General features: G+C 43.3%; 1 protein-coding gene across 1 annotated transcript in view; it reads right to left on the reverse strand.

Moving 5' to 3' along the window:
• The window catches only part of SAXO1 (stabilizer of axonemal microtubules 1), a 97,247-nt gene extending 85,221 nt beyond the window's left edge, over window positions 1-12,026 (reverse strand). The window contains exon 1 of the mRNA XM_006939172.5: window positions 11,900-12,026. Coding sequence (XP_006939234.2) covers window positions 11,900-11,946 — 47 coding nt within the window. The 5' untranslated portion in view covers window positions 11,947-12,026. The remainder of the gene's footprint in view (window positions 1-11,899) is intronic.
• Window positions 12,027-12,664: the final 638 nt, after the last annotated feature.

Consider the following 12,664-nt stretch of genomic DNA (forward strand, 5'->3'; position numbering starts at 1 on the left):
TGCTATCGTCTTCCCACTTTGTGCTTTCAATATATTTGATAAGGATGACTTCTAGGTATTCATCCAAGTGTTGACAAAAATGTTGAACAAGACAAAGTTAATGGCGGTGTCCTGTGGCATGGTGCTAGTGATGTTGTTCCAAGTAGGCAAAAAGCCAGTCAACTGATGGCTCTATGGACAAGCTTGTTCAATGAGCTGTGAATCTACCTAATTATACCTTCATCCAATCCATCTTTCACCAACTTTATCTATAAGACTATCTTGGCAAGAATCCCCAAGGGGCCAATCGTTTTTTCCTAGTCACTTTTTTCCACCCACCCCATATTATTGAGAATACCCTTCTCCCCCAGCCACCCAGTCTGTACAACCCCACAGCCCCAGAGCTCAGCCGACTGGACCAAGGGAAAGGACTCTGAATGCCAGAGGAACCACATCATAGGCTGAGCCCCTCTTCCTCTTGAAATTTGGAAATAGTACACTAATTAGTCTTTTTGGTTATCAGAGAGTTAGGTTCTATAAAGTTAGAACAGGGCAGCTACATATAGCTGACATGCAGAGGAATTCAGAGTGCCAAGAATAAACTGGATCAGCCACGTCCCCAAGAATCCACGAGGCCTGAGAAAGACATTCATTCTAACTAGCCATTCAATAATTTTTGGAAAAGTCAAGAAAACATCTGTCCCTCCTCAGCTCTGTGACATACCTCCACTTTTCCCTCACTTCTTTAGGCTCACCAACAGAGGCTCTAGAAGATCTCTTCAGACCCCTTCAAAACCCCAAGATAAAAATTAACTGCACTCAGAAAACACCAATAGAGAGAATAGGGGACTATCTCATTGTCTGATGAGCATCAATTTTTCCACTTTAATTTTATTGTGGTAAGAAAATTTTTGATCCTTAACATTTTATTCCTCTGACCCATCATGACCACTTTACACATCTTCAACGTCCTCCTCCCCTTACTTCTTTGAGATACCTTGACTTGTCTCGTTTGCAAATGTATATTTGACCCGTTTGCATATTCGGGTTATCACTTTTCTCTTTCAAGTTTTTTTTTTGCCACAGCTGGGCCTCTGTCCCCCATGGACCACAAAGCAAATTCTGAAATGTTGCATGGGTATAGGTGGGTCTTAGGTATACCTGGCTACATAAGAGAGCCTGTGTGTAAATTAATGTGTTGAGAACTTGGCATGATAGTGCCTGGACCCTGGCTGACGAGCATTCTCCCTAGTTCTCTTTGTAATATAAGTCTTAAAAATAGCAGAATGCAGTTTCAAAATTTAGAGTCTGCGGGATTTTTTTAATTGAAGTAGAATTGGCACACAATGTTATATTAGTGTCAGATATACAACAGAGTGACTCCATAAGTCTATACATTTAGCTATGCTCATCACAAGTGTACCTACCATCTGTCTCCATACAACACTATTACAGTACCATTGACTATACTCCCTATGTATTGTGGTAATAACACTTAAAACAAGATATACCCTCTTAAAACTCAGTGTACAATAAGTACTGATGATAGGTACAATGTTGTACAGCAGATCTCCAGAACTCACTCATCTTGCTCATCTGAAACTTTATGCCTATTGATGAGTAACTCCCCATTTAACCCCTCTCCTCAGCCCCTAGCAACCAGCATTCTACTCACTGATTTTATAAATTTTTTAGAAAACTCAAGTAGAATCATTTATATTTGTCTTTCTGTGACTGGCTTATTTTCCTTAGCATAATGCCCTTAAGGTTTATCGATAAGGTCGCATATTGCAGAATTTCCTTCTTATTAAAAACTGAAGCATATTTCATTGTATGTGTATACCACATTTTATCTATTCATCCATCACTGGACATTTAGTTTTCTTCCAAATCTTGATCATTGGGAGTAGTGCTACATTGAACAAGGGAGTACTAACATCTCTTTAGGATCATGATATCAATTCTTCTAGATAAATACTCAGAGCCAGAATGGCTAGATAATGTGGTAGCTCTATTTTCAATTTTTTGAGGAATCACCATACTTTTCTCCATGGTGGTTGCATCATTTTGCATTCCCTCCAATTCTCAAGGCAACTTACACATGGTAGAAAATATCTGCAAGCCATGTATGTGATAAGGAGTTAATCTCTAAAATAGAAGGAATTCCCATAACTCAATAGCAAAAACTAAAATTTTAAAACAACTCAGACAACAACAGATGTTGGCAAGGATACGGAGAAAGAGGATCTCTTTTGCATTGTTGGTGGGAACGCAAACTGGTGCAGCCACTCTGGAAAACAGTACGGAGGTTCCTCAAAAAACTAAAAATAGAACTACCCTATGACCCAGCAATTGCACTACTAGGCATTTATCCACGGGATACAGGTGTGCTGTTTTGAAGGGACACATGCACTCCCATGTTTATAGCAGCACGATCAACAATAGCCAAAGTATGGGAAAGAGCCCAAATGTCTATCAATGGATGAATGCATATGTATACAATGGAGTATTATTCAGCAATCAAAAAGAATGAAATCTTGCCATTTGCAACTACATGGATGGAACTGGAGGGTATTATGCTAAGTGAAATTAGTCAGAGAAAGACAAAAATCATATGACTTCACTCATATGAGGACTTTAAGAGACAAAACAGATGAACATAAGGGAAGGGAAACAAAAATAATATAAAAACAGGGAGGGGGACAAAACAGAAGAGACTCATAAAAATGGAGAACAAACTGAGGGTTACTGGAGGGGTTGTGGGAGGGGGGATGGGCTAAATGGGTAAGGGGCACTAAGGAATCTACTCCTGAAATCATTGTTGCACTAAATGCTAACTAACTTGGATGTAGATTTTAAAAAATAAAAAATAAAATTTAAAAATATCCTAGTTTAAAAATGAGCTAAGAACTCCAATAGACAACAGGTACATGAAAAAAAAAAAAGCTCAATATCACTAATCATCAGGGAAATTCAAACTAAAACCACAGATAACACCTTATGCTTGTCAATTGGCTATTCTCAAAAAAAAAAAAGACAAGTGATGATCACTAATTTTTAAAAGTCCAAAGATGTTAGAGGAGCCTGGGTGGCTCAGTCAGTTAAGCATTCTACTCTTGATCTACTCAGGTCATGATCCCAGGGTCATGGGCTCAAGCCCTGCATTAGGCGCACACTGAGCATGGAGCCTGCTTAACATTCTCTTGTGCATGCTCACTTGCTCTCCCTCTGCCCCTCTCCCCTGCTCACACTCTCTCTAAAATAAATTTTAAAAATCCAGAGATGTTGGGGTACCAGGGAGGCTTAGTCAGTTAAGTGTCCAACTTCAGCTCAGGTCATGATCTCACAGTCTGTGAGTTCGAGCCCTGCGTCAGGCTCTGTACTGACAACTCATAGCCTGGAGCCTGCTTCGGATTCTGTCTCCCTCTCTCTCTGCCCCTCCCCTGCTTGTGCTCTGTCTCTCTCTCTCTCTCTCAAAAAAAAACAAAAGAAAAAAAGAAAAGAAAAGAAAGAAAAGAAAAGAAAAGAAAAGAAAAGAAAAGAAAAGAAAAGAAAAGAAAAGAAAAGAGAGAGAAAAGATCCAAAGATGTTAAAGGACCTGAATGAATTCACAAACCTAATAATCAAAACCAGGACTAGAATTCAAACATTCAAACTCATTGTCCCATGTTCTTTCCCAGACATTACTCATCTGAGGCAGGACAGAAGAACAATGTGTTCAATTAATCTTCTGCTTTTAATTTTGAGCTCTTATTCAGATATATATAGATTTTCTTTATTTGAAGAACAAAGTTACATCCTACTTTAAAGAAAAAAATGGATAGTTAAGGGGGAAAGTTTTGATTTTTTTAAATAATCATGTATAGGATAACGTTTCCAAAATTAAGTAACTGACCAGCATAGGCAGAAATGTAAGTTATTTTTTTAATATTTATTTTAAGAGAGATAATGCATGTATGAGGGAAGGGCTGGGGTGGGGGGAAGACAGAGAGAGGGAGACAGAGAATCCCAAGCAGGCTCCCCACTGTCAGCCCAGAGCCTGACATGGAGCTCAAACCCGTGAACCGCAAGATCATGACCAGAGCTGAAATGAAGAGTCAAAGCTTAACCAACTGAGCCATCCAGGCACCCCATAACTTCTTCCTTGAATTATTTGTTAACTTTAGAACAAGATGCTTTGGGATATTCTGAATACCCAAGATATACGGATGTATTCAGGTAAGTGGTTACATTGACAGCCATTTAGAAACACTTTCCTTGAAGACCATCACAGATGCTTCCAAGTTATTTGGAAGGAGCCAATAAGGAAGAGAATAGAAAGGAATGGTAGCATATGCTAGGCAGTGAGGATCCCTTTAATCCCTAAGTCACTGTTTGTAAGACTTGGAAATATCTAAACTGAATTAGAAACTTTACCTGAAGGTTAATGTCAACTTAAGAAGCATAATCATTGCTTGACTGAAACGTAAGCATCCCTGAGAGGGCAGAGGGCCTTCCCACTTGGGTGAGGAGCAGATTATATCTTTATGAACCCACTCTATCCTCCAAGCTTAATCAAATTCCCCAAGCAGTTAAGCACATCAGGCTGTATGAATTCTCTGCAGAGTATTTTTCATTACTCGCCAGCCAATAAACAGAATCAACACCCTTCCCTAGAGTGCAAGTTCTCCATGGGAGCAAAAGAGCTGATTCCCTCCTCTCGGGGCCTCACGACCTAGAACACAGACTGACAGCTTTATATTTACCTAATAACACTTATCTATGCCTTACTACTTATGCCAGGCATTGTTCTATTTGCCTATTTAATACTGAGACTCAATCCTCACAGCAACACAAGATAGCCTCTATGATCCCCATTTTACAGACGAGGGTGCAAAGGTTCTGCTCTGTGTCCACATGACACAGCTGGTAAGTGCAAAGGCTGGGATTTGAACCCACGTGGTCTGGCCCAGGACCTGTGCTCCTAACTCCCACATTGCACTGCCACTCATAGTAAACCATCAGCACACTGTTGAATAAAGAAAGAAAAATGACAAGAATGGCATGAAGGTACCTTCAAGGAAATATGAGCAAATTACCCATCCATTCAGGAGTTTTAACCAAACAACAGACTTAAAGTTGACCTAATTTCAGATATTGGGTATTTGTTTTAATGGCGGGGGGAGATGCCGCTCTGTTGAGTACTTTGGAGAAACTGTTTTTGTTCATTTTGTCAGAGACAGAGAGGGAGAGAAGGAACAAGTGGGGGAGGGGTAGAGAGAATCTCACACAGGCTCCACACTCAGCATGGAGCCTGACATGCAGCTCAATCTCACAACCGTGAGATCATGACCTGAGCAGAAATCAAGAGTCAGACAACGATTGAGCCACTCAGGCGCCCCAGAGAAGATGGTTTTATCTGCACTGCTCACGCGCTCAGACACATCAGTGGCTGTCTTTGCTGCCCAAGGTCCACTCTTAGACATTTAAGAGCCCCACGCAATTACCTCCATGGAGCTTCTGACCTGACCTCCCTCTCAAGGCTTCAAGTGCTCAGTTGGATGTGATGTGTCCACCTCTCTATGCCACCATGCCTCTGCAGCTGGTATAGACAGTCCTGCCCCCAAGGTTTTCCTTCAGAGCTCACCGCTAAGTACCAGGCATGTGCTCCCCTCCCCCCCACCCCCCGCCACAATCCTCACACCTACAGAAAGACTAAACCACCTGCACAAGCTCAAAGTGGCATAGCCACAATTTGAAACTGGGTAGCCTAAGTCTGGCAACTCTCTTTCCCCATGCCCCAAGCAAATGACTCCCCTTCCTACAGCCTTCTCTGCTATCCCTTCCCTAAGGGAGCTCTCCCATCTCTGAAATCCTACATAGCTTATTTTATCGGTCTTGTTCATTGGAAGCTTAGCTACTTTTGCCCCCCGAGGAGACCAGTCACCTTCCCAAATGAACTGTAAATCAGAAGGTCAGTCCAAAATATTTTAATATCAATAAAGGGAAAGGGGGGTTAAAAGTGCCCACAGCAGACGGAATTAGAGCAGGGGCACTCAAAACTCTAAACTGACCAATTTGTAGTCTGTAAAACTGAGATCATTTTAACTGCTGTAATCTGAGTACTATGAAGTTGTGATTTCCTATCTGAAATTTGACTAATCATTCATACTTACTGAACTCATCTTTTATAAGATGAAATGTGTTTATGGACACTAAGCATTAATTCTGATATCACAAAAAATGCCATCATTTTTAAAGAGCACGTAACATAACACAAAGCGCACAATTCTACAATAAAAATAATTCAATGTTAAAGGAAAAGGGTGGGTTTTTTTTCTTGGCTCCTCTCTCTGGATTTGCTAAAGATAAAAAGCCACCAGCAAGCTTCTATTAAAAGCTGTTCTTTGTCCTTTTTTCTTAATCAGAATTTATGAAGTCAATTTTATTTAAATTAAAAACAAGAATTCTTCTTGAAACATGTAATATCAAACCAATTCCTTGATTTTTTTCCTTCCTCTTAATTTGTAACAGAGACTCTAAGAAAATAAAATCTAGGGTTAAGGAAATTTCCATCAATGTGAAGAAAATATTTTCCAAAATTAAAATAACAAGTTCCTCCCTGGTTAACATAACTGATTTAAGTTGCAGATACATGACTGGCCCTGAGATCACCTTCCTCCCCAAGCTCTGTGAAAGGGCCAAATCCACATCCTTTTCAACAACTCGCAAGTCCTCTATGGGACTACCTTTTTTATGAAATGCTGCACATAGTACCAATGCTACATAAATATTTCATGATACATTACCCCGTCTTGGAATTTTCTGCAAGGCTGCACAAAGTCTTTAAAATAGCACACTGCAAGCCATAAAATAATCAGATATAAAAAGCAAGCTATCTCAACCCCTCGATTAACTGTTTTTTAACGTGAATTTCAGAAAAAGGAGTGTTATTACACTTTAATCTCAGCAGAGAGATTTGCTGATTTTATTACTTTACTAAAAGGCTTTAAGAATTACACCTTTTTTAACATCAAATATTATTTCTTAACTGGACAGGAGCCTTCATATTACAATCTGTAGTCAAAAATAGCCCAGTGTGACTTGAAAACAGACCACAGACTGTGAACTGTAATAGTCAGTACACTCTCTGACACACAGTAGATGAATAAAATTTCATCGATTGACCTAAATTGTGCCTAAAGCTTAACAAAATGTGTTCTTATGTATTAAAATGAATCTCGGGGCGCCTGGGTGGCGCAGTCGGTTAAGCGTCCGACTTCAGCTCAGGTCACGATCTCGCGGTCCGTGAGTTCGAGCCCCGCGTCGGCTCTGGGCTGATGGCTCGGAGCCTGGAGCCTGTTTCCGATTCTGTGTCTCCCTCTCTCTCTGCCCCTCCCCCATTCATGCTCTGTCTCTCTCTGTCCCAAAAATAAATAAACGTTGAAAAAAAAAATTAAAAAAAAATTAAAAAAAAAATTAAAAAAAAAAAAAAAGAATCTCAATGCTTCAATTCCACTATCTGTAAAATTAAAGGGCTAGTGACCATTAGGATCCCTTTTGGCCTTAAAAATCTGACATTTTACTTCATCTACAGCCCTCTCCCAACCCCAGCTTCAAATTTAATAATTTGGGACATAAATAGCTCAGTAAACCAAAAACATCCACAGGGAGAACAGAGGCTAAGATCAGGGAATCAAACTTCCAAACTAAGCAATGCTTCCCATGTAGAGGGATCCCCAGGAAGATAATAATGTATGAGAAACTACTTTTACAATTTTTAAACATTACATAAATGTAAGGTGGTATAATACTGAAAATTAAAGAGTAGCATTTTTTCCATAATATGAAATGCTGATGATACTCAAATGTAATTGGAAATACTATTCTCTCAGACACAAAAGTAGGGTCACTATACTCAAATCCCCCAATATAGCTCTGTTGTCCAGATAATTAAGTGATAAGATGGTGAAAAAAAATGTTCAACTGTTCACTTTCTTGTGTTTCTTCAACCCATGAATAGTTTGGCTTATTTGGGACTGATTACATTGAAAAGAGAATATAACATTTCATTGTAATAATTCCACTTGCCAGACTATGATGGTCAAGTGGACTGTTGTAGAACCTTGAGCTTGATGCAGTAAAATATGTGTGGTTTGTTCAAACCAGCAAAGTTCATATAAAGGGTTTTATTTTGTTTTTTTGTTTTGTGTTTTTGTTTTGAATGTTAGAATCTTTAGATTTAGATATTTGAAACACCATCCCGTTCTAATCTGACCTACTGCTCAACGTATACCACTTACGGAGCTCTGCTGGGCTCTAAAATATAATTGCTCGTTTTAGAAAACAATGTGGAAAATTTAAATGGTAAAACAATATGGTAATTTAGAAAATTAAACTAAGGGAAAACCCAGAACTCCAAGTTTTGTTTCCCACTTAGGCTGGTCTCTGACTTAAGGAGAGATGGTTGGGAGAAGGCTGCCATCTTGTGGCCAAGAGTAAGAACTTGTTCCAAGAGCAAAGCCTATGCCCAGAGCTTCTGACAGCTGCTGCTGCAGGAAGGAAGCCTTCCTCTCCAGGAACTTGTGCATCCCAAGCTTCTCCACTAACAAGAAGCAAGTCTTCAGAAATACAGTTGAAAGGACAACTCTTTGCATAAACCTAGCCTTAGTAGGAAGATGAAGTGGGAGAGAAGAGGGAGAGGTATGGGCTTCCTTAGCTGTACGAAGAACCTCCACAACTCTGGTCTAAAAAATTAAAAGAAACCAAGCCGAGAGAGGTCAAGTGACTCAAACCCCAATCTCCCCTCTTCCACCAAAGGGCCCTCTCCTCTGACAGACTTCTTCGTCACACATACTTTTCCTCCAGATTTCTCATCACTTTCGCATAACCTCAGGCTGGGAAACATCAAAAGTTATTGACATCCAGGGCTTAGAAAACACCTATAAAATTCTTCTCATTTCATCCCAACACACCTTGGAGATTTAACTTGAGGTGAGGAGGATGAGGACTCCCAGATAATGAGACTCTAGATCAAGGTTGTCTAGTGAAGTTTCTGTGATGATGAAAATGATCCCCCATCGGCACTGTCCGATAGAGTGGCCATGACACCCATGTAGCTATTGCAGTGAGGAACTGAAGTTTTCATTTTATTTGCTTTTAATTAATTTTGATGAAATGGTCCACGTGACTGGTGGCTACCCCACTGGACAGTACCGCTGTAGATCTTGCCTTCCTAATCCATTCCAGTAGATCACCTTAACAAACAAAAAAATATATATTTTTATTCAAAAAGCTGTTTGACTAACAAATAGAGAACAGTAATATTACAGAGCACACAAAAATAGAAGACGCGGTCTCTGCTTTCCAGGAGTATACGACCAAGTGGGCACGGATAAAGCAGGCAGACTCATAACTAGAACCGAGAACACAGGGAGAAGGGTCACTCTTTGATGGGGAGCTACAGGACTGGGTTAGTGGAGACTTACAACCGAAACAGGGCCTTGAAAGGTCACACAGCAGGAGGAGGGGACACAGGCATTGAAAGAACATGGAGGCAAGAGCAAGGAACAGAGATGGGAGGTCATGAGGTATGCACAGGAAATGCCAGAAAGCTCTATCCACCTCAAGGAGTGGCTTTGTGTAAGCCAATCATTGGAGAGAACGTTAGAAAGATGTGTTAGGACCAGTTTCCAAACATAAAAATGAGAGACCCGAGGAAGGAACTATGGGAATAAAAAGGAGGGGACCAATTAAAGAAAGACCGCAGAGGAGGAAACCAGACTTTGGAAATCATTCTATCTTGGAGATGAGGGAGAAGAGAAGATCCCAACTTTTAAACCCAGGGCACATGGAACGTTGCAGGCACCATTAATGGGGCAGATACGGGGACAGGGGGGAAACAGTGAACGCTCGAAGGCTGTTGAAGTTAATGAGGTAGCCAGGTGGGTCAACACCTACTTTGAGAAGTGAAAGAAGACAGAGAAGAGAAGCGGGGTGACGGATGTGGGTCAAACCAGAGACCACAGACTGCGACCATGGAGTAGAGGGGTAGATACAGGAGGAGGAGGAGGCAGAGAGAACCAAGGATGCCTGTGATGGCGAATAGCCCCTTTGCAGGGATGAAGGAGACACAGAATCATTAGGAAAACCCAGAGAAGCAGTTCGCCTACAACAGGGATGGGAGGGGAACTTCTCACTGCATGTACTTTGCACCTCTTGGATAAGCATGCCTACCTTCCTAACTACTTAGGTGCTGAGCAAAGATGGAAAATAGGCCTTCGATCCCCTTGCCCACAACAGTGCAGATTAAACCCTAATGACAATCTGATCTCATTATCTCAGGAGGAGGCCGGAGGGTGAAGTGAAGGGCCCCCCCAGGGGATGGTGAGCCATAGAGGTTTTGCCTCTGTCATGTGGAAAGGTAGCCCTAAACTAAAACATAATTTGGCCCCACCTATCAATGCTTAAAAGCAAGACCCATACTCGTATATGATCTAGATCAGTGGTTCCCAATCCTAGCAAATGGTCAGAATCACCTGAAGACGGCCAGCGAGGCCTACCCTCAGAGAGGAGGGTTGAACAGTCTGGGCAACCGACCTGGGCTCCCCAGGTGACTCTCATGACCAGCCCAAACTGAGGACCATCCATTGATTCCAGACATGTATAAGGCTTCTAATCCAGTTTTTAGAGTTCTCTATGGTATTCCCCACTACCAGTGCCATCTTTTACACTCCTGTGCACATTGTGGTGGGCAAGCACTTTTTGTAACTTCAAGACGTCAAGCTATATCAAGCACAATCTAATAGCAGGAGACTCACATTATCTCATTTAATCCTTAGAGAATCCTGGAGACATTCAGTTCCCTGCCCAAGATCCCACAACTAGCCACAGCCCAGCACAGACCCTACGGCCCGCCCTTCTTTCTGATGCCTCTCCCAAGTCCCCAAGCCCAACAGTTCCCCAGATGTCCTGGGAAGCAACTGGAAGGAGCATGTCAGATTCCGTGAGACACAAGAAAGGAGTCAGTCATAGAACTTTAAGGAAAGCCCACAGTTTCTCCCTGGGACTACCTGCCTTTGGGGAGCTTCACCCAGGATTGGTCTTTAAAGGCAACTGGCCTTGGGGCACCTGGATGGCTCAGTCGGTTACGGTTAAGCGTCGCACTCTAGATTTCAGCTCAGGCCATGATCTCATGGTTCCTGAGTTCGAGCCCGCCTCAGGCTCTGCACTGACAGTGTGGAGCCTGCTTGGGATTATCTCTCTCTCTCTCTCTCTCTCTCTCTCTCTCTCTCTCTCTCTCTCTCTCTCTCTCTCTTTCCCTCTCTCTGCCCTTCCTGCATGCTCTCTTTCTCTCTCTCTCAAAATTAAAAAAACAAAAACAACTTTTAAAGGCAATTGGCCAGCACAAGTGCACAAAGTGATTTCCTTTCCTTGTTCAAATCTGCACCAGGGGGAAACAGGTGTTGCAAATACCTACCACGTCTCTGATGAAATAGCAACAACATCTCACTTGGAGGAACTCTGACACAGTAAAGGACTCCTCTTCCCCAACCTATCCCCTTCCAAAAGTCCAACAAAAGCAGCAAGATTCATCCCAACCTGGCGAGGGGTTTTCCATCTTTGACACTTTCTAGGCTGCAGGGAAGGGAGCACACACGGGGGGGGGGGGGGGGGGGGGGCGCTGCCGGGGTTTCAACCTCTGTGCAGCTCTGGGTGAAGGAACACATTTAACGGCCCCAGGACAGCCACGTTCGCCCAGACTGAGTCAACGCGGCCGCCCTGAATGCTAGTGGACAAAACTGCAGCCTAAAAAGTGGTGACAAGCGGACCACTCCGCCGTGGTGCCGCTTCACCACTCGGCACAGGCTTACTCTCAGCCTAGCTCGCAGAGTCTGAAAATCCCGCTCCTGGATCCTTGGCCAGGGCGCGGCCCCCTTACCCGCAGGTGCACAGGTCGCAGAGGCACTTCCTCTTCACCGGGGCCATCCCGACACCTGGATGTCCGCTCAGAGCATCCCCTGCCGCCGCCACCTCGTGGGCCCCAACCTCCTCTCTGGGGACGCGCCCAGTCTCGAGGGCCTTGGCAAAAGTTCTGAATATTTACTCCAAAGCAAACTTAAGTGGCCTTTTGCAAAGTCGGGCCGTCTGTTCCCTTCCCGGAGCTGGCCTCACACAAGAGCAGAAGTGAGCGTGCCCTGCGCACCAGCCCAGGTGACCTCCCCCTGCGCGCGCAGCCCGGGCCTCTGCAGGCCCGACCCATGCACCTGGAGCAGCTGCCCGCGCCCAGGAAGCTGAGCCGCCCAGGGACCCGCGGGGCCTCTGTGACGTCCCCAGGGACAGGAGCTGAACCACAGGGTGGCAGTGATGTCACAAGGGCCGCTTGTGAGGTCAGGACGCTCCCAGAACCTCACCCGGCGGCCCAGGACAAATGTTCCCTATTGAACCGTAAAGAAACCGAAGGCGAAGGCTGTGACGGCTTTGGAAAACTCGCAGGTGGGCAAGTCAGCAAATGCCATGAGCACGTGTGCAAAAGGGCCGAAAACGCCAGTCATCACATGCGGTGGCATTTTCTATCTCTAGGATCTGTGATGCCCCTTTAAAAAGGCATCCTGTGACCTCCCTTCGGCTGGCCTTAAATACCATTTCCGGGTCTTCTCATAGAAATCCATACCTTTGGCTCCACCCTCCCATCCACCTTGAACTC

This window comes from Felis catus, chromosome D4 (genome assembly GCF_018350175.1).
Source record: "Felis catus isolate Fca126 chromosome D4, F.catus_Fca126_mat1.0, whole genome shotgun sequence".
NCBI classification, from domain to species: domain Eukaryota; kingdom Metazoa; phylum Chordata; class Mammalia; order Carnivora; family Felidae; genus Felis; species Felis catus.